General features: G+C 40.4%; 2 protein-coding genes across 2 annotated transcripts in view; one reads left to right on the top strand and one right to left on the bottom strand.

Moving 5' to 3' along the window:
- LOC120563753 (suppressor of tumorigenicity 7 protein homolog) overlaps positions 1-1246 on the top strand; it is a 50900-nt gene extending 49654 nt beyond the window's left edge. Inside the window, exon 15 of the mRNA XM_039808144.1 lies at positions 78-1246. The gene's annotated coding sequence lies outside the window, so the exon portion shown is untranslated. The remainder of the gene's footprint in view (positions 1-77) is intronic.
- Positions 1247-3450: 2204 nt separating this feature from the next.
- Positions 3451-24490, bottom strand: wnt2 (wingless-type MMTV integration site family member 2). The gene is made up of 5 exons (XM_039809878.1): positions 22754-24490; positions 21448-21668; positions 17858-18135; positions 16874-17138; positions 3451-5331 (listed from the first exon to the last, which is right to left on the bottom strand). Exons 1-5 carry the CDS (start codon positions 22834-22836, stop codon positions 5126-5128), a joined length of 1053 nt encoding a protein of 350 aa, XP_039665812.1. The 5' UTR covers positions 22837-24490; the 3' UTR covers positions 3451-5125.
- Between the last annotated feature and the right edge of the window lie 260 nt (positions 24491-24750).

Raw genomic sequence — 24750 nt, 5'->3', positions numbered from 1 at the left:
TCTGTGGAATCTTTTGCATATTTCTTTTATCTTCTGATGTGTGCTTTCATTCACAAACTTGACGTCTGGCTCCACAGGCAGAAGAAGAGTTTGACCTGGATCCACCAGGCGCTGGTCTCGGAAATGATGCTGAGCGAAGCGGTGATCTTAGCTTTGGATTCAAAACTTGCATTTTGTATTTCAGACACAAACCTGCAATATATTTTTAAGGACCAGTGGTTTTAGACTTATAAAACAATTTATATTATTCCATCCAACACATGTATACTTCTTATCAAAGAATAACTTTGGAAAACAAGCTTTGTTTTAGAAACTTGAAGAGAAGTTTTTCTACTGTTCCATTTCTGTATGACGGCCGTGTAATCGATGAGTGAACATACAGTCTGGAAAGGTATCAGTCTATCTGATCTCAAACTGCATTCACAAGGAACAATAATGTCATTTTAACAAACATGAATGGAGACTCGATGGAGAAGGTTACAAAACTCAAACGTGTTTCGACAGCTTGCTAAGCTAAGTGATTTTAATGCCACGCAGAAATGAACAGAAAACAATGTTGGACACATGCATCCAAAAATCTAAAAGTGTGCGGAATGCATTTGGAAAAATGACCAGCAAGTATACATCATTTGTAGGTAAAGAGCTAAAACTTGAAAACACATTTTAAAGAGGTCTTAACACTTTCTCACCAATTTAATGGCTGAAATCCAAAAAAATTAACCCCAAACGTGTAATCAGATGTTTGGTGTTTCTGTTGCTTTTTGCCCTGTTGGACATCCGTTACACCAATGTGGCCACGTTTCCCAATCTCAGCCGTCGATTGGTGAGCACGAGGCCTGTGATTGGCTAGCACGGCCGGAAATGTGTTAACTGTTTTAAAATGTGCAGTCTGCCTATTGGTTACAGATTGTTTCCATACACTGTACATCTGATCTGAATTTACACAACCACATATTTACATGTACAAAACAAACAAAGACCTGGCCGGTTTAAGTGTGTGTGTGTGAAAAGCCAATTTTTTTCGACCCTTACAGAGAGCGTTGGAACAAGCGGGTCGTCTGTTAAGCTAAACAAATGTAATGCTTTTGTTTAAATATGGATGCAGTGTGTAATGTACCGAGTCATCCATTCTGAGGAGAGGTACAGGTAACCAGTTAGTTACAGACTGGTGTCGGTAATCTTTTCTGCCAGGACACGCTTCAGACATCTTTTACACACTGGAGGGTAAATAAATACAGTGAAATAAGAGAAGAAACAATGGATGATTTACATATTTGGGTAACAGGACAGCAGGTTGTAACGCTGACAAGCTGGGGTTTTAATTGAACTTTATTTCACTGTGTACCGAATGTTTTAACGAGAGTTAAATGTGCTTGTGTTCTGTATTTGGACGCTACAATTAACTGCGTTTACATGCACAGAATATTATCTTACAGCATTTTTGAAGTACGACTTGAAATGCATCTTTAACTGTGTTCATTAATTCTGAGGCTTTTAACAGCGACAATTAAGAAGACAAGTGGACTAAAGCCAGGTCAGCGCAGCAGAGCCGCGATTTCAGACCTGTAGTTCTGTTCCGACCTGCGCCGCCCACAGCACAGGTATGAAAAGCTTAACAGCTGCAGATGTAGATCAGAGCCGTATATATAGAGAGTTTGGCCAACTCAAATCATGGGCGCCATATTGGATACCATCGTCTGATGACTCTACAGTGTAGCCCTATGGGGCGAATATGCTATCTTGAAATAAATCGCTTATTTTCACCATAAACGGGCATATACGGGTTATCAACATTTGTCAATATGTAAAAGGCCCTTAGGGAAATATTCCAGTGTATATTTACCTTCTATATCATAAATGGGCCTCTAAAAAAATGCCCATTGTAGTGAGTGACCACGTCGCCTAATACGTCTCTGAGCAGTGTTTACCTTTCTGATGTCCGCTAGCATACGTACAGGCTAACTATAGCCAGTTAGCTTTGTGTTTAACGTAACAAAAACCCACCCATCTCAGTGGAGCGAAGCTCAATATTTCATTCAATAAAATGATGGTACAAAAGGAGCACTAATGCCACAGGTCTTATGTTGACAACGTGGACGCAGATATAGGAAACTCCGAAGGCAGTCATAATATTTACATATATTTAGCAAGCTAGGCTAACGCTGTTGCGCTAATGTTAGCAAACATTGGCGTAGCTGTCTAAACGTGTGAAAAGCCGAACAACATCCCCGTCCAAGCTGTGTTTCACTTTCCCTCCAATATTCTTATAAATAATAATAAAGACACCTGGACTCGGTCGAGACCAAAAGCCGTAGTTATGACTGTGGCAAGATCACAAGCATTTAGGGACATGGAGTGCTAGCGAAAAAGCTAACGCTAGCATAAGGCTAACTTCAAACTTCATTCATTTCTAAAGCAGTGTTAGAACTTTTTTGACAGCATGGTACACATTAACGATGGTATTATCTTTTTTGCTGTCAGACATTTATCTCATGCAGTCAATCATTGCAGCTCTCTACACTGGAGTGAGGCTTTGTCTTCGCCATAGTGTTACGTAGTGTGATGGTCACTGACTGCAGGTGAAACCAAGGGGGGGTAAGCTTCGCTTCAGAACTCAAACCTCCCATGGGATCGCTTTGTTGCTACAAAGCGATCACCTCCCGTTAGCATTCCGCTGACCGCCATTTTATTTTTACGTCACTTGACAGCGAATAACTTTACATCTGAAGCGTTTAAAGACTATTTGTCCATTGTTTATTTCTACAGAAGCACGAAAATGTATAAAAGGCTCCATTACCTTGTACCTCACGTTATGGCTCCGTTTTTGTGAAAATAGGCTAACGATTGTGTCATAACCACGAGACTTACTGTCGCACAGTAGAGGAATTACCGTATAGTACAGGAGAAGCTCGCAGGCAGTTTGGACTTCCATTAGCTGTTTAGGTTTAATTACTAATGTTAACTAGCATGTTAGTGATCAATAATTAGCCTGTGCTTATGTTATCTCCTTACATATACTTACGCTCTCCGTCTCTGTAAGATTGGGAATGATTGAGATTTCTCTTGGCACAGCTACCAGAAGACTTACAGCTTTCAGACACGTTGCTCACGTCACATTTACGTTGTCTCTGTCAGTTGGAGGCTGCGCAGTAAAGCAAGTGATCACCGGAAAAGTGCTTCTAATATCCTTCACTGGTCTCCGTCCAGAGCAACGGGGTCTATTGGTCCATTATATACTGTCTATGGGTGAAACGAGAACGAGTGTTGAAAATTTCGCCGGATTTCCCTCATTTAGGCCGGATGTCCCTTGCCTTGGCCTTCCTTTGTGTTGGCATTCTAACCTCCGGTGGATTTGTGAGGACTGTGGTTAACTGCTCCTCAGATCTCTGCAGGGTAAATCCAGACAGCTAGCTAGACTATCTGTCCAATCTGAGTTTTCTGTTGCACGACTAAAACTACTTCTAAAAGTACACGTTCCACCAAAACAAGTTCCTTCCGAGTCTATTTTGCAGTGGCACCGCTGCTTTTGTCCGGTGCTTAACACCGCCTAAAACGATTGTGATTGGTTTAAAGAAATGCCAATAAAGCACGTTTTCCTCCCATCCCCGAATGCTATGGGGAGTAGCCAGACCCTCCTCCGACGCGCTTTGGAGGAGGGTCTGGCAAAGCGGAACTAGCCAGTATGTAACTGGACGGATTATAAATTAACAGCGGCCTGTTGTGGAGAACCTGGAGCTCTCCAAATGTTAACATGAGTTTGTAAGTTAGACGAAATGAGAACAGTGTCTTGGGCAAAATGTGTGGGAAAAATGCAATTCTCAAACATAAGAAAGTGATTAAGAGAATACATTATTAAGTTAATGCCAAAGACATAGTTAGTTTGTTCAATTGATTACTGCTCCAGAATAATGTGAGTTTAAAGCCACTTTCAATGTTTAGTATTTTACAAAGCTTAATTTGTAGCAATCACTTGAACAAGATATTTACTAGAAATTTGTCCTATTACTGTGCATGTCATCACACTCACTAAATCACCTCAAAGTGCTAAACAGAAACCCTCATAATCAACACCCAGCTGCAAACCAGTCGCCTTTTGGTTCCAAAATGTGTGATTTGTGTAGATCCAAATTAGTTTTGAAATGTTGCCATTTAACTGAGCGTCTTTTCAGTAGTGTCAGCTTGTTTTTTTGCAGGCCTGAACATACAGAACATAGTAATAACCAGTGGTTTTGGGTGACACACTGCAATGTTGGAAGACACAGACAGAAAAAGCCCCCGACATGACACAAACTAATTTATGTTCTTTGGCGAGGAGTTCAAATTGAACCGTGAAATTGAAAACATGCGGGAGAAAAAGACCGGCTCTGAATCGCACAACACACAATACATACAGTCATCAAAACATCTGTCAAACGAATTATGTGTATTAAATTGGTGAAAAAGTTTAAAACTCTCAGAGACTGCACAGGGAACAACACAACCCTTTCTCCCTGTTGAGCGATTTGACAACACTACAATAGATTATATAACTTAAGATATATTTTCAGTGTATTTTCTTTCTAAGTCCTTAGGGCGGTACTGTACCTCCAAAACATTTTAAAACTGATTGATTGATCTTTGAGCCAGTCAGCCTTTGAAAACCAGGTTTTTTTGGCAGTAAGAACTAGTTTGTGTTGATTGATATATTTAAAAAAAAAATAATAATAATACCGGTTAATGTACAGCTCACCACTATCAGTCATTTAATCTATGACATGTTGATGAAAGCGCTTCCATTTTCTGCCCTGATCATCTGGAGTCTGGAAGCTCTAGCAGACAGAAGAGTTACCTTCTCAGCTGGGTAATGAGCATGAGCAGCAAAAACACAACATGGCTAAACCAAGAAAAGAGCGCCACCTACAGAGAACCCAACTACCTACGGTTTAATTGACAGGTGATCTTTTGGAAGTGCGGTGCAGAAACACTGAGGGCTTAGCAAAAGGCTCGTGGAGTCAGAACATCCTCTTTGATTGTCACTTACAGCTTGATGACAGTAGCCCAGTACAGAAGCAGTGGTTTCTACACGCTGGCCCAGTATGACTGCTGGCTGAATGCGAGCGGTCAGTAGTGTTCCGTGGCGGCGACGTCACGTCTGGCCCTTACAGGTGTGCACGTCGACCTGCTGGTGGCAGTCGCGGCAATGCACGGCGCAGCACCAGTGGAACTTGCACTCGCACTTGGTGGTCCGGCTGACCCGCGACGTGTCGTAGCCTCGACCGCAGCACATCACCTCGCAGCCGTCCACTCCGCGGGACGTCCGGTTACAGAGCCGCCCTCCCGTCCCCACCGACCCTGCAGAGAGAGAGAGAGAGAGAGAGAGAGAGGTCAGTGAGGATTTTATCTGCTTTTCATTTATCATTCATCTGCGCTTTCGTATACTTCTCTGTGTTCATTTTGAAAATAGGTGAGAATGAACCACAAAAAAAAAAGCTTCAATATTTCGCGGTTCTTAAAAAACACCTCTAGGACCGGTATTCCAGAAAAGTGGAGCTCGGTGGGCAAAGGCTTGACTACCAAATAAGTTCTTATTAAACAGAGGAACAGTTAAGTAAACGTAAATCGCGTGATGGAGTATTTGGGGAAATAAGTGCTTCTTCTGAATTATTTTACTGCAGTAGGATTTAACTAGGAGTTCATTTCCCACTGAGCAAACATTAGATTCACTCAATAAATGCAAAAACATATTTCAGTAGTTTCCCTCCAAAATGAGACTTACTGGTGGAATCGCTCGACATCCAAACAGACAATTATTCCGGGCTGAAAAGGGTGTGAAGCATCCTGGGAAATTGCTCTGGTTTTAAAGGTCCCATGGCATGAAAATTTCACTTTATGAGGTTTTTTAACATTACTATGAGTTCCCCCAGCCTGCCTATGGTCCCCAGTGGCTAGAAATGGTGATAGGTGTAAACCGAGCCCTGGGTATCCTGCTCTGCCTTTGAGAAAATGAAAGCTCAGATGGGCCAATCAGGAATCTTCTCCTTATGAGGTCATAAGGAGCAAGGTTACCTCCCCTTTCTCTGCTTTGCCCGCCCAGAGAATTTGGCCCACCCATGAGAGAGAGACATCATGGCTTTCAAACGAGCAAAGTGGCAGCTGGAAATGGCACGTCCTAAGTAAAGCTCATTGTGGGACTGGCTCTAGTGGCTGTAATTCTGCACCAAGGCTGAATTTTGGGAAAGAGACTTCAGATACAGTATTAGGGGACCACTAAGGTCTATATAAAAGAGACTTCAGATACAGTATTAGGGGACCACTAAGGTCTATATAAAAGAGACTTCAGATACAGTATTAGGGGACCACTAAGGCCTATATAAAAGAGACTTCAGATACAGTATTAGGGGACCACTAAGGTCTATATAAAAGAGACTTCAGATACAGTATTAGGGGACCACTAAGGTCTATATAAAAGAGACTTCAGATACAGTATTAGGGGACCACTAAGGTCTATATAAAAGAGACTTCAGATACAGTATTAGGGGACCACTAAGGTCTATATAAAAGAGACTTCAGATACAGTATTAGGGGACCACTAAGGTCTATATAAAAGAGACTTCAGATACAGTATTAGGGGACCACTAAGGTCTATATAAAAGAGACTTCAGATACAGTATTAGGGGACCACTAAGACCTATATAAAAACAACCAAAAAGCAGCATGTCTTGGGACCTTTAAGACATAAGTGCCCCTTTAATACAGTTACTCCAGTGTGGAATGAGGACATGACTTGGCGGTACAGAAGCCGCAGTGTGGCCAATCATAATAGTTTAATTGGCTATCAAGAGCCAATGGGAGCGCGGTATAATGCTGGCAGCGCAGCACAGATAAGACAGAGGTGGTGACGAGGGGTTAGCGGGTGAGTAAGATGATGAACGTTGGACGAAGGAGAGATGAGGGATTGATGATAGGAGCCGTCAGCCGGCACTCCCACTCTTCATCAGCTGTTCATTTTACAGGAGACATCCATCTCCTCAGACTGGCCACACTGATAGTGTTTACCCCTCATTCTCCAGCCGCCCACACACTCACTCTCTATCTCCGCAAACACACTTACTGTATCTATGATTTCAGGTTTGTATCTGTACTGAGGGAACAGCTGCTGAACTTTCATTTATGATAAACTACGGAAGCCTGTGATAGTCATACTGTAGCTGTGGATATTTTAATATTTTCTTGTAATCACATCAGAATTATATTTTTTTAGATGAAAACAACTATTTTGAAAATCCAAAAGTACATTTTTGATGGCTCTGATTTTATCAATTGTGAGAATTAACGGCTTTTCCGAGTCTTACATTCAAAGAAATTGGAAATGTGAAGACGTCACCTTGGACTCTAAGAAACTGTAATGGGCAATTTTCAGTATTTTTCTGACATTTTATAGACCAAATGATTAACTGAGAAGATGATTGGTAAACGAAAATGAAAAATTTACTTCTGATGTGATCGTGATCTAGCATAAACTGTAAACTAACTGCTGACACACCATTGGTCCTCCACAGAGATGTTTCAGGGACTTTTATCTGTTGATGTTAAATATGAGCAACATCACAGCCAGCAGAGAATGTCTCCAAATCTTGAATAGTGTAACGGGTGCACAGTAGTGGCAAAGTAACGGCGCGCTGGCACTCACATAAAAAGTCTTCCTATTTATTGTGGGCAAATCCGAACGCGTTTCGGATAGAAGCCGTCATCACTATGTTGCGACCTTTATTTAATGTCTAGGGCAGAGACTTTTTTTTTGAAAGTTTTTTCAAAAATTAAAAAGTCTTTACATGAATCCAACATATTATTAGCAAATATAAAATCCCCACTGATGATAGTTTTACTGGCCTATAGGGAATGCTGTCACTAAGGTAGCCATCCACAGATACAGTTAATCCCAAAGGATTCAATGTGCCACATTTATGTTGAGAATTAAAATATTATTTATAAAATCATGCCAACAATTATTATTTTAATAGCTTAGTGTTCTATGCGCTAAAAAGGTATGTTTAAAGGCTTTAGGCTGCCCTAACTTATTGTAGGCCCAGTTAAATATCCAACTTCATTTTATACAATATTAGTAGTAGGGGGTCCCTGCTCTGTCTCTCTTTTAGTTAATAGGTCCTTGGCTTAAAAAAAATGTTGAAGACCCCTGGTCTAGGGGAACACAAGGAGTAAGTTTACCCAAAACCATTGCAAAAATTAGACCAAAACACCAAGAAAAGTCTGCTGAAACACGTTTTTGACGCCGTTTGTTTTTGCTTTTTCCAACGTTTTAAATTGTTAAATCTTTCTTCTACACATGTTCAGCGCTTATTTCTTCGTCCCATATTTTCTGATATAAAACAAAAATTGAAAACGGGTCAATTTGACCCGAAGTCAACACAAGGAAGTGTAACAATAAATGACTTATTTACAGGGTAATTATTAACAGACATAAACCAACTAACAACCAGAAATGGAAGCAAATAAGCCATCAGTGTGGGCTTTTTGTTTAATATTTTGGCCTTGGAGACCCTAACTAGAAAATAAAAACTCAATTGGTCTACAGAATTAAACAGAAAGACAATACTAAGCTCCCTAACTGAGCACTAAACAGGAGAAAAAGGGGAAGCAAAAATAAAAGGCAGAGAACCCCTACAAGGTTACCAACTCCTACCAACTAGTCAGCGAAGACAAAGGATTGATTAAACCGAGCTGTAGGTTGACAACGGCTTCTAGCTAAAACAAGTTCGGTTTTGCCCACAATAAATAAGAAAACTATTCATCTTTGAGTGCCGGCGTTCATCAGAATCTCACGTTTTAATCTAATGATCTAACGAGACAGTTTGGGTTATCGTGTCCAGATTTCCAGATAATTATTCTTCTGTCACGGGAAAAACAAACCTTGTTATGTCGAGTTAAAGACAAACCCATTCCGTGATCACAAGTACAATAAAACAGTGGAATCAGCACCTTTCAGATAAAGTCTCAACAAAAAGTGACTCATTACGAACAACATTATCCCGGAGGCCAGAGGCTGTGATGTATCGGTGTGATTCGTAGAGTCAAAATGGGCTCAGGCTCGGCCTTTCACGACATGTCATTGTGTTGCTGAGTGACCCAACTTGGCTGGCAAACGCCCATTTATCAAAACACAGAAAAATATGTAAATAACAAGATAAATAGTTTGGATTCTACAGAGCCCAGTGTGTGCCATGGAGAAGAAAAACTCATTTCTGCTGTTGAATTATTAAATCGTGGTTTTCACATTAATAATTCATGTGCACAAATTGACAGAACCTAACATGAAACAATATTGTTGACATTTGTTTAGGATGTCAAGGATTAAGGGCACAACATTTTTCAACAGGTAAAATCTGAAGTATGTTATTCATGTATCTGTCGAAAATCAAAAACTAAACTAAATCCAAGCATCTCATTTAGATGACACCATTGTTCGACACCCTTTTACCCGTAAACATAGTTCATATGATTTAACATTGTGTTTGGTTAATTGTTGCACAAATTAAGTTATTTGAGCACATTTACTATTCAGCTGTGCACACTGTTTTGTGTTCTATTAATTTCCATTGCATTTTATTCAGAGGTGTTTCAAATTGTTCAATTTGAGTTAAGCAGTAGCTACAGTCTTCATGAAACTACATAAAAACATAGAAAGTTTGTATTGTATTATTACACCATGTTAGCATTATCGCAGTTTTCGCATGTATCTACGTCACACAGTACTGTATAAAGCTGACTGCAAGAAACTCCCCCATCAGAATCAGACCACACCTCATTAAAACCTCATACATGTTAGTTGATCGACATAAAATGAACAATATTGCATTTTCTGCCTTTATTAGACAGCGGAGAGCTGACACACAGTGAAGTGAGATGGGAAAAGACACGCAACGTGGTGCCGGACCTGAACCGAGGACGCTCAGTGTCCTCAACGCCCGCAAGAACCAAGACAACAATAATGTAATTGTTTTAGTTAGTAGTTTAGAATAATCATGGCAAACATTCACTGGTTCCAGCTTCTCAAATTAAAGCATTTGCTTCTTTTTTCTTCTTCGTTTAAATATTATTGGGTAACACTTTACTTGAAGGTATATAAGTGTCATGACACTGTCATGACACATGAACCATAACTCTAACCCTAACTCTAACCCTAACCATAACTTTTCATGACAAAAAACTAATGGCACTTACTAGAAGAAGAAGAAGCGTTATGTCATAAACGTTTATGACTTGTTTATCACTCTTATGTAGATACCTTCAAGTAAAGTGCAACCTATTATTGTAACAGAAAATGACTTCCAAACATCTATAACATGAGACAGGTGCGTCGTTACGTAGTACTTGTACCAAAACGTTGCCAATTATTACATTTATCTCTGCAAGTTAGACAGTGTGTGGGAGTTTCTTTGCAAAAATATTATTGTAAATTGAACATTTGTTGGTTTGGGACTGTTGGTTGGACAAAACAAGACATTTGACAAAATGGGCACTGACAAAATGCGATGGGTCATTTCCACTCATTTTTGACATTTTATAGATTAAACAATGAATGACTTGGCTGATGATGAAAATAGTTGAGGCCCTGTGTAACAAAACAGAACACGGCTAACTCTGCAGTCTTCTAGTTTTGTGATAATCCTGAGGAGGTTTGAATTTGACTTGTGAAAGCTTGATTAAACCTCTGAGCTGCTGTGGTGCAGATGTTGAGCCAGCAGAGGCCCGTGGCTGCAGTGTGCCGGTGGGGCCGACTGTTACTGTCCGACTGCAAAGCAGCACAAGTGTTACTGAAGAGGAACATGTGTGTGTTCAACTGACTTTTCCTATATAAATAAAGGTTTAGAAAAAATGATGCGCTGGCTTCAAGTACCATCTCGAACATTGTTCTGGAATTTGCCCGTGTTTACATTCTGCTTCGCTCTGTGTGTATGTGTACTGTCTCTGCACCATTCCCTCGCCAGGTAATATGTCTGGGCATGACCTGAAGCCGCTTTCTCTGGCAGCGCGCCCGCCCGTCATCCACCCGGTATGCTGCGCTGCGAGGGATGACATCATGGCCGGAGTCTTCCTCACAGCCTTCGCTCTCCCTGCGTCTGCTTATTGAATTAAGATGAGGGGGCGCCGAGAGATGAGTTTAGCACCTGAGCCTCGCCGGGGCCGAGGGAAATTGATTTCACACTTTAAAGAGGCACAGAGGGGCCGTCTCACTATCTCTGTGGGCTCTGTGTGTGTGTGTGTGTGTGTGTGTGTGTCCATCTGTCTGTGAGAATGGATTCAGTCTGTGTGTTATTCAGAATGATTGAGGGTGAGTTTGCATGTCTTTGAGAGTTTTTTCTGTGTGTGTGTATGTGTGTGTGTGTGTGTTGGGAGAAAGAACAAAACGTGAAGAACTCAAAGTGTGTGTTTGAAGAACAATTGACTTCATGTTCAATGAGTGTGTGTGTGTGTGTGTGTGTGTGTGTGTGTGTGTTGAGTGTGAGAGAGAGAGAGAGAGAGAGAGAGAGAGAGAGAGAGAGAGAGAGAGAGAGAGAGAGAGAGAGAGAGAGAATGATCCAATGTACAGTACGTGTCATGGCTGTGAGTGTGTTTATGTGCCTGTCTCTCTCTGTGTGTCCCAGAGGAATTGGTCTTTAGAGAGGGAGTGAGTTAAGTTCTCATGAGAGGCCCAGGGCGAATGAGTGTGTGGTGTGTGTGTGTGGGTTAGCTCACCCTGCTTACATGTACACAGCACATAACGCCTTTATGTCTGCTGTGAAGCCTCTACTTGTTCCCTAAAAGGGGGCCCTAAGACCTCCAGAGGTCCATCAGGAGGTTACAGGGGGAATTTATTTCAGTAGGATTTAGGTGATCCAGAGAGGCCATGTTCAGACAATCAGTAGAGGGGATGCAGCTCATGATTGCACATTATTTTGTCGGTTAAATCATTAATCGTTCAATAAAATGTCCAAAAAATAGCAACAAAAAACAAATACAGTTTCTTAAAGTCAAAGTGAGATGCCAGCAAGGTGCCATCTTGTTTTGTCCAAAACCCAAAATATAGTTTATCACATAAAACAAAGAAACTAGGGCTGCAACTAACGATTATTTTCATTGTCAATTAATCTGTTGATTATTTTCCCAATTAATCGATTAGTTGTTTGGTCTATAAAATGTCAGAAAATGTGGATCAGTGTTTCCCAAAGCCCAAGATGACATCCTCAAATGTCTTGTTCTGGCCACAACTCAAAGATATTCAGTTTACTGTCACAGAGGAGTGGAGAAACTTTTTTTTTCCCCTCATAGGAAACGACTCAAACTGATTAATCGATTAACAAAATAGTTGGCGATTACTTTAATAGTTGCCAACTAATCGATAAATTGCTTAATCTTTGCAGCAAAAGAAAAGCATCAAATCATCCCAATTATAAAGCTGTAACTAGAGAATGTTTGGCATTTTTGTTTGAAAAACAGACTTTAACGATAAATAAATTATCAAAATAGCTATGGATTAATTCTCTATCGATCTCCTAATTGACTGTTTCAACTACAAAGTTTATCGAAGTCTTACATTAGAGTTAAAAAAATCTAATTCAATTATTTTACGGCAAATTGAGTTAAGGGTGTCCTGGTGGCCTAGGGGTTCAGATGCCCGTGTAGCTGCAATGTCCTTAGTTTGATTCCGGCCTGTTGTTGCTCTCTCCATGTGTCCCATCTGTCTCTGAACCGTCACTATCCAAAAGCAAAATAACTATAAAAGTAAAAACAGTGGAACTTAAGTGACGTAATAACACATTGAGCCCGCACCAGCAGACAGTGAGATGCAGTTGAAAACTCCCAAAGATCAAGAATTAACTTCCATGCTCAATGACAAAAATTTTTTTTAAAAAGCGCTCCGGTCTTGACCTCTTAATTCAAACCATGCTTCTGAAAATATCTTAGCATGTTAAACAGCAGGTTAAAGTGAGTCTTATTTTAGGGTCATAAAACTCTCTTAGCGACTAAAAAGACCATGACGGTGACTGATAGCTTACACTGCACACACCGACAGGAGCCCATGACAGACACATCCCAGGTTTGATTCGTTACAACATCCAATGTTTCCTCTGACTTAAGTGCGTTGAGCAAGACATAAACCTTACATGCAAACATTTGAGAAGCATCTCACTTTGACACGACCGTAACAACACTTTGCCGTTGTTACTACACTGTAAACTATTGTATTGTGGGACCCAACCTTCCCCCGAAATATGCCTCTCTCTTCTGGTCATTCGTGCCCTCAAGCGTGTGTGTGTGTTTCCAGTGGTGGTGATTTATAGTGATCTGTGGTGCTCTAAGGTTTCAGTCCACAGAAGTGTGTAATGGGTCTTAAAACTGGCCGACACCCGATCACCACGGATCATCTGCTGCCTGACAGGCATCCTCTGGAACACACACACACACACACACACACACACACACACACACACACACACACACACACACACACACACACACACACACTCCTGTTAAAAGCCTCACACACAAACACATATTTCACTCTCTTAGAAACCCATTTCTTTATCTGCTTATCTGTATGTAAGCCAGCGTCTAGGCTCCGATATTTGACATTCTTCTGGCCTGATGAAAACTGTATTTCATGTGTTTAATTTAACCAGTCAACAGAAAAACCGTACAGTAGTATACACAGAAATCACAGTCAGTTTTCGTTCTTAGCAAAAACTAACTTGCAGCCCTCGAGCTGTAATGATTCACGCCTAATGAGATACTGTAGATAGTGTGAAGGGCAGGCTGACACTGGAGCTGCACAATCATTTCAAGATCCACTTTCTCTACTCAGGAGTTTAAGCACTTCAAATACAGGAAGCTATCACATCACGATTAGCATAAGTTAATGAACAGCAGCTGGAATTTTGATTTGACACAAATACAGCTCAACAAAAAAAGGGTTACTTCTTCACAGTAGCTTCCTAAACTCTGCAGGAACTGTTGCAGGGACAGTCAATGCAAGCAACATACACTGTAAAATATGTTTGTTTAAAGAAATCTGCTGATATGAATCCCTGTTTACACGCTGCAGACATGACGGAAGGCCATTCATTGCAAACTCTATCTAAAAATGGCACCAACCATGAAAAACATCCATTGACGCGCAGGAGCGATAAATAATTATTCTCGTTTTGATTCCCCCATGAAACAGAAGCACGTAGTAGTTTTCAAGTGGCCTCGAAACTATGAATTACTAGACAATCTGAGCTGAGTATGTAAAATACCAGCTCAATGCTAAACTGCAAACTTCCAGCTCCCTATATGGCACAAGACAAACTAGGGTTGCTACGATTCGATCGATTAATTGTTTGGTATATCAAATGTCAGAAAATAGTCATCCTAGTTACTCAAAATCCAAGGTGATGTCTTTGAATGTCTTGTTTTGTCGTTCCAAAACCCAAAGATATTCAGTTTAATATGATATAAAACAGAAAAAGCAGGAAATATCCATATTTGAGAGGCTGAAAACATAATTTTCTGCCCTTTATGCAACAAAATTAATCGATTATAAAAATAGTCCGATTATTTTTCTGTCAATTGACTAATCGATTAGTCAACCAATTGTTGCAGCTCTAAGACAAAACAATGACGATGATTAAAAAAACATACTTGAACCAGTTGTAACTGAAAGGTTTGAGATGCCAAAAACATTTAACCTGCTGGAGGTTTTGTTTTTGTAATTCAATCAAATATTTGTGATCAAGCATTTGATAACCCCCATGACAAATCTGTTCACACCAACCAGCATGTTGCTTGTTGAAGTGTTTCAGTTTAGTTTGGTTCATTTGGCAAAGTGAGAACTCAGGTGGAACCAAGCGGCAACCTCCGGGTCTGAAAAGTGAAGCAAATGCAAGTGCCTTAAACCTGCATCCTTTCTAATGGCCAGCAGGGGGCGACTCCACTGATTGGAAAAAGAAGTCTGATTGTATAAGTTAATAAGAAAATGACCCTACTTTTCATTTGATTTATTTCCTTAGTAGGACTGCGCAATATATAAATAATATATTGTTATCGATATATATGACGATAGATATTGTCTTCAATTTTGAATATCGTAATATGACATAAGTGTTGTCTTTTCCTGGTTTTAAAAGGCTGCATTACAGTAAAGTGGATTTTGTGAAAGCACAAGAAAGGTCAAAAGTATCGTGACATAGTGGCCGATTTGGCTCAGTGGTAGAGCAGGCACACAAATTATATATATATATATAATATATATATATATATATATACACACACACACACACACCGAGGAGGTTTATGCCTCGACACAGAGGTCCAGGGTTCGAATCGACCTGTGACAATTTCCTGCATGTCTCCCCCACCCTCCCCCCTTTCACACCTAGCTGTCCTGTCAAAAATTAAAGGCGGAAAAGCCCAAAAAACTAATTTTATCGTGATATTTGATTTTCTCCATATCGCCCAGCTCTATACCTTAGTAAACATTTTTTGGGTTTATGGTCTCATTTGCTAGTTTCAAGTCTTCTTAAATACAGTATTGTGTTCATTTGGTAAATTATGGTCCCATTTAGAGTAGGGATAGACCGATTATCAGCCCTTGCCGATTATCGGGCCGTTTTTTGGCAGTTTGCAGATTATCTGCTTGCCTGATAACCGATAAAGTTCGTTAATTAAAAAGTGTGCTACTTTGGCTCCGCTACAGCTCTGTGTGTGTCCCTCTGCTTTGGTTTCACTCACCACTGAGCCTGACTTAATCTGTCCCGCCCACAACACTATCTGACTATCTTTTACTGTGTGTTATGTTGAAAGTTTCTAAGTTATTAAATAATTGCTTAAAGCATTTAAAGTTTTGTGTTGGAGTGTGTAACATTCAAAAATCTTAATTTTGACTTAAAGATGTTCATTGTCACTGTAAATGCATATTGGTTCCAAATATCAATTATCGGTTTCATTAACTAATAATAATAATCGGTATCGGCCTTGAAAAAACAGTATTGGTCGATCCCTAATTTAGAGTAAAATAGACTATTAAGCAGGGTATGCTTAAGGGCGTGGCTATCTAGCGGATAGAGGCTCCGGTTGTACTAAAAAACACGTCAAGGACTTTTTTTCCGGTACATTGTTTGAAGCCAGTTTTTTTGCTGGCCAAATTTTGCATTCCAATGAATACGTTAACGTGAATTACGGATGCGCCTTGCTAACCAATTCCAGGCTGCAAAACGGTGGTCCACCAAGTAATGGGTGACGTCATGGTGGCTACGGCCACTTCTTGTATACAGTCTATGGGTGAAACCAAATTTTGTTTCATATTTCAGACCTTTACCAAAAGAACAAAAGCCATTTAAGATGTCAGAAGTAAAAACTGGGATACATTTGGATGGAAAATGGAATGACCTTTTTTTTTTACGTCTTGATTACATAAATCCGTTTCAAAAGCACTAAAGGGATACTTTGCCGATTTTAAACCAGCTCTGTGTCATCTTTTTGTGGGCAGTGTGATTAGATTAACGCGGTCATCCAGCGGATCTCAGCAGACCTCCGCTGCTCTGCTTTGTGCACTGGTGTCATGGAGGGAAGCCAAACACTGTTCATCTCTCAACGCACTGCCCGCAACACCATGACACAGAGCTGGATTAAAATCAGCAAAATATCTTATTAAATTATGGATAAATATCTCAAGATGTAGTTTGGTCCTGTTTAAATAACCTTTAAACCAAATGTCACCTGATTTTAATCTGGGCGTCTAATCAATGCTTACTAAAAAGTTGAGTGCATCTAAAGTTACAACTGTAATCTAAATATTTTAGTCAGCACAGCTGTCTCATCAGATCCTGTGGTTCTGTAAAGTTCGGTGGGTGTTTACCTGACTCGTGGTCCCGTATGCAGTAGTCCGGCGAGTCCTCCAAGTACACCAGGTCATTCTTGCTGGGTCGTTTGAATTGTGTGTGCGCGGCTGTAAACCCAGTTCCGTACTGGTTGACGGCCACCTGCACTGCGCCGTTGTACCTCTTGCGAAGGTGGTCGCCGGTGCGTCTGAAGTCGGCCATCGCCAGCCAGCAGGTCCGAACGCTGCACGACCCGCTGACGCCATGACATTTACACTCCAGAGTCATGAAGCGCTTCACCGCCTGCCGAGGACAGAGAGAGAGGAGAGAGAACAGGAAGTATGCTTCAGAGAATCTTTGTGTGGACAGTTATTATACTGAAGTGATGAACAGTAACAAAAATAGTTCAATAGGTACAACAGCAGTTGCCCATACTGACTGGTGAATGCAAATAATGCAAGTTATCATGGTTTTCACCCAGTTTCTCCTCATTCTAAAAATGTTCAAATAAAATAGTAGCTTAGTTTTTGTTCAAAGATTAGTTTGGTTAGGATGTCAGTGAGACTAAAGGATTTCTCTTTTTCCTTCTCAATATACAGATTGAAAGATATGGTTGACCACTACATCTGAAGATTAAATGCAGGTAAAATAATCCATTTCAAATAAAGAACAACCAACAGATTTTTTAAGTGTTTTTGTACTTTTCTACTTTTGAGGGTGGTTTAGGTTCTGGCAAAATCTTTCGTTAAACTATATAAAAACATACTTTTAAATTTTTTTTTCTGTGAACATGTAAAGATTTGTACCGTTATCATTCTTGAACAATTCAGGATTTTGATTTTTTTTTTTCTTCTTCATTTTTCCACAGTGGCTGATAAACTGCAAACTTTAGCAGCTGCTTGAAACATATAACAATATGTATAATAATATACACAACAAAATACCGTCTCCGAAACACATTTGGTCAGTTGAATTGTTTAAGTAATTCCTACAGGTGTTCAGATGATCAGTTGCCTGCTCACCTTCCTGCCGGCTCGGTTGTTGTGCAAGTTCATGAGCGCCCGGGCGTCCCTCTCCTTCTTCTCCTTGGCGTCCACAAAGCCCTGGCTGAAGCGCATGGCGTGCTCCACGTGGTCACTGCAGCCGCCCCAGTCAAAAGAGCCTTTGGCGTCCCGCGACGAGCCCTTCTTTGTGGGATCGCAGGAGCAGGAGTCCAGCTCGCCTTGGCTGCAGGCTCGAGCCAGCGTGTAAACCACACCGGCCGAGGAGATGGCGTACATGAAGGCCACTTCGCGGCTGCCTGGATGGGAGAGGATGAAACACTGTGAACAAGGAGGCACACATCTGTAACAAAAGACAGGTCTTCTCAAGATTCTAACTACACACTGAGGTCAGAGGCTGACACCATATTCTTTGACCGAACACTAAAAAGCACAAGTTTAGGATAAAAAGAAAAAAAAAATTCAGTAGTTACTGGTGCACTTGTCTACATCATTAAAACTCCACTGATGTGAGATGCAAATCAAACACAAAAGTTTTATCTCTTATTGATCTTGGATCTGGCATTTCCCAACATTAACAACGGCAACATTAAGCCATGACAAACAGAGAGATGCTTCAACCACTGCTGCTACCTGTATGACCTGTGTTTGTTGTTGCTTGCTGGAAGCTGTTATTTCATGTGAGGCATGAAATAAAAACGCTTCATCTACCTCCAAGTTGGATAAACAGCCAAGGTTTACCAGCAATGCCCTGACAGAGAACTCTTATCTCCCTCCACATGCAACTGATAAAAGATCTGACAGAGATCAAAGGCTGAGAAAACGTTTGTGTGTGTGTGTGTGTGTGTGTGTGTGTGTGTGTGTGTGTGTGTGTGTGTGTGTGTGTGTGTGTGTGTGTGTGTGTGTGTGTGTGTGTGTGTGTGTGTGTGTGTGTGTGTGTGTGTGTGTGTTAAAGGCACACACATTACATTGACAGCAAGTGGATGTATGACATATTAAGAGCTGCATCTATCAACTATCAAGTACTTAAAAGGTGCTGTAGGTAGGATTGCGAAGATCCAGGACTTAGCCAAAAAGAATTGTTAGACACCCCCCCTGGCCCTGATTGGTGCATCTGAACAGGGAGCGGTGGATTTTTGTGAATCGCACTACAGGCTGTAGGTGGTGCCAGAGGAGCTGGATTTAGTTTTTTACATTACCTGCTTCATGTAGTACTACTCGAACATAGGGGCAGTTTCAGCAAATATGACAGAAAGTTAGTTTTTATAAGTCTTACCTACTGCACCTTTAAATGTTAATTATTTTGCCGATAGACTAACTATTTTAATTGCAAGACATATGAATGAAGACACACTCTTAACTAAACATAAACTTGACTAAAATCTTAACTTCTTTACGAATTCTCTGATCAGATAGTTTACCAATAATAGACTTAGACTCTTGTTTTGACAAAGTCTGTATACATTATTTATTTGTTTCTTATTAAAAAATAAAAAATGTGGGTATTGAAACTCAGGTATCGTATCAGCACTAGTGTTAAATAACTACAACACATGCATACAAATACAGTGATCTCAGTGTGTGTGTGTGTCCCAATCCAGTAGCTAAGTTGAGCGTGCCTAACGAGGTTAATGAGGAGAACACTGAGAGAACACGACACCAAAGAGGAAAAAACTCCTGTGTAATTGTTTGAAATTAGCCCGCTGACATTGACTATAAGGAGCTTCTGACGGGGCCTCGATATGCCGTTATAATGCTGTGCGACACGGCCAGGGCCCGGCTGGGAGGTCCGAATACCACACGGCTGATTAGAGGCCCCCGAGATGAAACGGACTAAGTCGAAGGATCCGCCTCGCAGGTTAAATCTCAGGGCATGGGAGAGGAACATCAGGCCGCCGGGTCCCGATGATCCTCCACTGGCTATAAAAAAAGATTATGACTTGTTATAACACGTCCTCACAGGAGACACAGACTGATTCTAGCTGCTCAGACGCACAGTGACACGTCTAATTTGACAGGATGCTTCTGTCCAGAGCTCACATCTGTCACAGGCAGCGGCAGAAAGCTTAATACTCATTAATCATTTCAATCTTTGATGTTTCTCATTACTGCTTGGGAGGAGCCATTTGTCACACTCTTTAAAAAATCTATTTTCCCTTACACCCCCACACCCCCCAAAAATATGTGACTGTGTCTTCTCTTGACTTTGAAAAGGTCAATGAATCAAGTCTCTTCTTCTGCAAATGATCACGAAGATAAACACAGCTAATGAGCCGATGTGGATCTTGAAAGTGGTGGGATTACTTTTATTTAGAATATGTCAAAATGTCTCCCATTTCTCATTTGAACGAGCTGAGTGGAGAGTAATTAGCTAACTGAGACAGTAGCTGAAACATAAACATCACTGTGATGAAACGGAATTAAACAGATACAAATGTAAACTTTTTTTTAACTAGTTATTAATACCACCGACACTGAAATAATAAATTGTATAAACCTGCAATTAATTATTGTCATTATCGGGGAAAAAACATCTGTGGATTCTTTTTTTTTAATTCTCATCTATAAAATGTCAGAAAATAGTGAAAAATGTCCACGGTGATGTCTTCAGATTGCTTGTTTTGTCGGACCAACAGTCAAAAACCCAGAGACATAAAATAAAGAAATATCCAAGGAGGAACCAGCGTTCTCATCGTAATTATACAGTATTTTATCATGATAAAAGACTTAAAAAGGTTAATTAATTATCAAAACATTTGCCAATTGATTTTTCTTCCACTGATAAATCTTTTCAGCACTAAATCTGCTTACCAGAAGTCATAATATTACTACAACAAAGTACTGAGTAGCATGTTAGCCCCCCCCAACACAAGAACACACTGACAGAGAAACCAGTCGGCTGCACCAATGTGATGAATGTACAATTGTAAAAGTAGACAAGGTGTGGAATGCGATCCAACCTCTGTGGGGGGAAAAAGAAGAAGAACATATCTGCGAGGGAACTATCAGTTTCCCCAGAAAGCCTCAGTGTCGCAGTAAATCAACACTTTGAAAACCAACCAATTGTTTAGATTTGTCAGCATTAAGTTAAGGCAACATGTTTGTTACTGCAAACAGATCAGTGTGCTGCTAATCATGCAGGGATTCAATTCCAAAAGGTGCCAGCAGCACACAATGACCTGGAAACCCGACCCAGCAGATACCGTTGCAGACAATCAAGCCACTAACTTTCTATTCCTAGTCGTGCAGTGTTTAAGGCACCGACAGCCCCTGAAGTCATATCATGAATATTACTTTCTGTACCTCGTCCCTGCAACCTATATCATTTACCGCGTGGGTGAGCAACGATCAAATTGGACTTATAATTCATTTAGAGATGACACCTGTAAACCACAGCATCTTATCATTAGAATTCCCCAACAAAAACACTAAAGAGAGACTATAGAGGATAATTGAACTGCCTTTATTTAAGTGTAACTTTCATTTGATGTCTACACATATAATTAATGGAGACAAAGACAGGATAATGATTTTTAAAACCTCCTTTAGTTTAAAATGTGGCTAAAGAAAGATAATTCCCCCCTCCCGGATCTAACATTCCCTCCACTCACTGCGTAGCAGCAGGCGTCCGAACAGGTTGTGGTCCCTGGCCGTGGTGTTGCAGTTCCAGCGGTGGTTTCGGAATTGGTGCTGGCACTCTGAGATCCAGTCCTTCATCCCGGCCCCGATGGCCTGCATCACTTTGGGGTGCTGGCGGCACAGCTGGCGCTGCTTGTTCACCAGTCCAGGGATGTTGTCGCACATCACCTGGGAACCCAGGGTGCCCATGTACCTGCAGAGCAGAGGAGCAGACAGATACAGAGCTTAATACTTAATACGTCTTGGAAATCCTTTTAGTCATTAAGAAATAAAAAAATAAAAAACTGTGAAATTGGGGGTAAAAAGTGTTTAAAAACATCTGGACAGGCAGAGGGATGTAACAGTAAAACACATTTTGGTCACCGAGTTCTCTCAATGAACTCAAAGACAGAAATTAAGAGGAAATTATTAATCTATTCTATCAATAAACGTGTAAATAACTCAATATATGCCTGCACAGAAGAGATATTAAAGCTGTTTAGGGTAGTCAGACACCTATCTTCTGCAGAAATAGAAAAAGATAATGAAATAAAAAAAAAAGAAGTGTGTTCTTATGAAACCGTGTTGAAACCACTTTGAACAAGTCCACACTCCCATGTACCTGCAGAACCAGGTGATGAAAGACTTGCAGGGAATTTGAACACTTGCAGGCTGCAGGGATTTCCCTCACCGATTAGAGAGAGACCAGAGCAACAAGACAAAAAGGAATTGAGGAAAATTATCTGTCTAAATAGCCGCTCAGTATCACAGGCAGTGTGAGGTTTGGAATTTGAACCTTTGCAAATATTCATTAAAGAGTCAAGAGAAAAACAGCATTCAAGAGAAAGTCATCAAATAAAAAGAAATTAAATGATATCGAATTACTTTATGCTGTAAACTTATCTGTCCAAATATTCAGTCTTCAACTTAAGTATTTAAAAAAAAAAATAATAATAATACAGTTATTAAAACCCTGGGGGGATTTTCATTACTCAATCTCTGGGAAATGTCTAATTAACTAAAGGAAAAAGGGGAGTTATGAAACCGTTTTGGAGGTAATTCAAACATTTTACACATTTCTTTTTTTTTTAAATAATCAAAAGGAGGAAAACATACTCGAGATAATTTCACATAAATCACATTTCACTGCAGACAGATTCATCTAAACATGTAACCGTTTTGGAGCGTATAGGCTATATTTTGCGCGTCGCGTTAAAACGTGTTAAAACGTGTTAATGATAAAAGCCATGCATTTAGTGCGTGGGGTTTTGCATTTAAATAAAGATGCACAGTACTTACCACCAGGACGCATCGACCTCGGCCGTCAGCCAGCAGATTGCTACAGATAAATAAAAACATATTCCACTTGGCAATAAGTTCATATTAAACAAACTTCGGTCCTTTATGGATCTGGACGGAGCATTTCCACGGATAAAAGAAAACTTGTTGAATCTCCAAATCAAGCTTGGATTAAAAAGATATCACAGACAGCCGGAGGACGGAGCTTTGCGCGTAAAAGCCATGACCGGCTCGGGCTGTGCACAGTGGTAAAGTGCTTATGAGGAAAAAGTAAAGCGCGACTGTCTAATAGTCCAGCAAATATTTTCAGTGGAGATGATGTGCTATCAGGTTTAAATTGCTTTACACAAGGGGTGGGCAGAGTCCCGTCTCAGGAATGAGGTGAAAAAATTAGACGTCTGAGAGTATCTGTTCAGGCTGGTTTGACACCAGACAGGCTTGGCCCGCGTCCAGACCGGAGCTCCGCTGCAGCTCTGAGATGTGGTCCACGCTGATGGGCTCTTCACCGTGATGGGCACCGACGCGTTTAGGCAAGGAGCCGGCTGAGGGGGGGATTCATCCAGCACACTCAGCCAATGCCAGTCAACACAAACGCGCACAAACCAGTTTAGATTTGAATTCAGTGGACAGCAGATGATTGAGATTGACCGGGGTTTTGTACGATGCCCCTGTACGTTTGCGCATAGGTAATATAGAGGATAGTGACTTGAGGACACAGGTTCCATTTATTTTACGCAGATGACTTTTCAGAATATTATTTTCAGGACTTCGAGTAGTGGAGTTTTATTTTGTATTATTGTGAATAATTTGCCATCAAACTATACACCCACATCACATAATGACATGTCTGCTTCTTAAATACAGTTTGTGCTCATTCATTCATTTATCTTTATCTTATATATTTGGTAAATTTCCTGCTCGTTAAGGCATACAAATTTGAATGTACTAAAAGAGAGCCCATTGCCATACCCAACTTACGCACATGTGCCAAATATTTCTGATCCCCAAAGCATGACGCATTGTTATTTTACAGCCTTATACAAACCATCCCTCAGTCCAACTAATAACTCAGGAATGATGGTTAAAAAAAAGGGACAGAGAAATTACGCACTGATTCTTCCAAAGCTGCACCTAAAGGTGATGTGTCCATTTCAATTGGATTATCTATCACAGTCTTTTTGAAGTCTTTGGGGGAAATCTGTACCACTGTCACACGCTATTTCCTCCATCTTTGATCTGGCCCTGGTGTATGACCAGATGAGATTAATGGGCAAATTGGATTTTTCGCATGATCCCCGTGGAAGAAAACCATAAAACAACAAAGAGATTTAGAGCGCTCTCTCTGCTCTTCTCAGCCCATTGGACACGACTTTGTTGTTGCAGCAGCAGTAGTTATAATAATTCTGTAATAGAAATCCAATTTAATTGGAGTAATTTGTTCACTGTCCTACCGAATCGCATTAAGGCTGGTCACCGTATTCCACTACATGTTCCATGAAGAGAAAGACAATTTAACATCATCAATGTAAAGTCAGGTTATGGCTAAGAGCTAAATTCACTTAAGGGACTGAGCTGATATCTCAGACAATAAAGATCTTTAACAATTTTATGTTTCTAATTTTCTATTTCTGGATTAAAAAACATTTCCTTAACTATAAATTTCAACATCTTATGTGACGGGGAAAATGATCAGTGGCAGGACAATATGATCCTTATCAACATCATAGCACTCAGATTTAAAAACTTGGATAAAAAAAAGAAAGAAAAATCTGTTCATTCATTCATTTATCCAACATTTTTGGAAATATGCTTATTGGATTTCTTTCTGAAAGATAGATGAGAAGATTGATATCAGTCTCATGCCTGAGGCTGATATCAATCTTCTCACATAACTCTGGGAAGTGTATTTCCTACAATGCTGTGGTATTCCATTAAGTATATAACTTCAAGGCCTGAAAATGATCATATCTTTGTCTTTTTAAAGTGCGTCATTATCG

This window comes from Perca fluviatilis, chromosome 8 (assembly GCF_010015445.1).
Source record: "Perca fluviatilis chromosome 8, GENO_Pfluv_1.0, whole genome shotgun sequence".
In the NCBI taxonomy this organism is placed as follows: Eukaryota; Metazoa; Chordata; class Actinopteri; order Perciformes; family Percidae; genus Perca; species Perca fluviatilis.
This window is presented reverse-complemented; position numbering and strand designations above follow the sequence as displayed.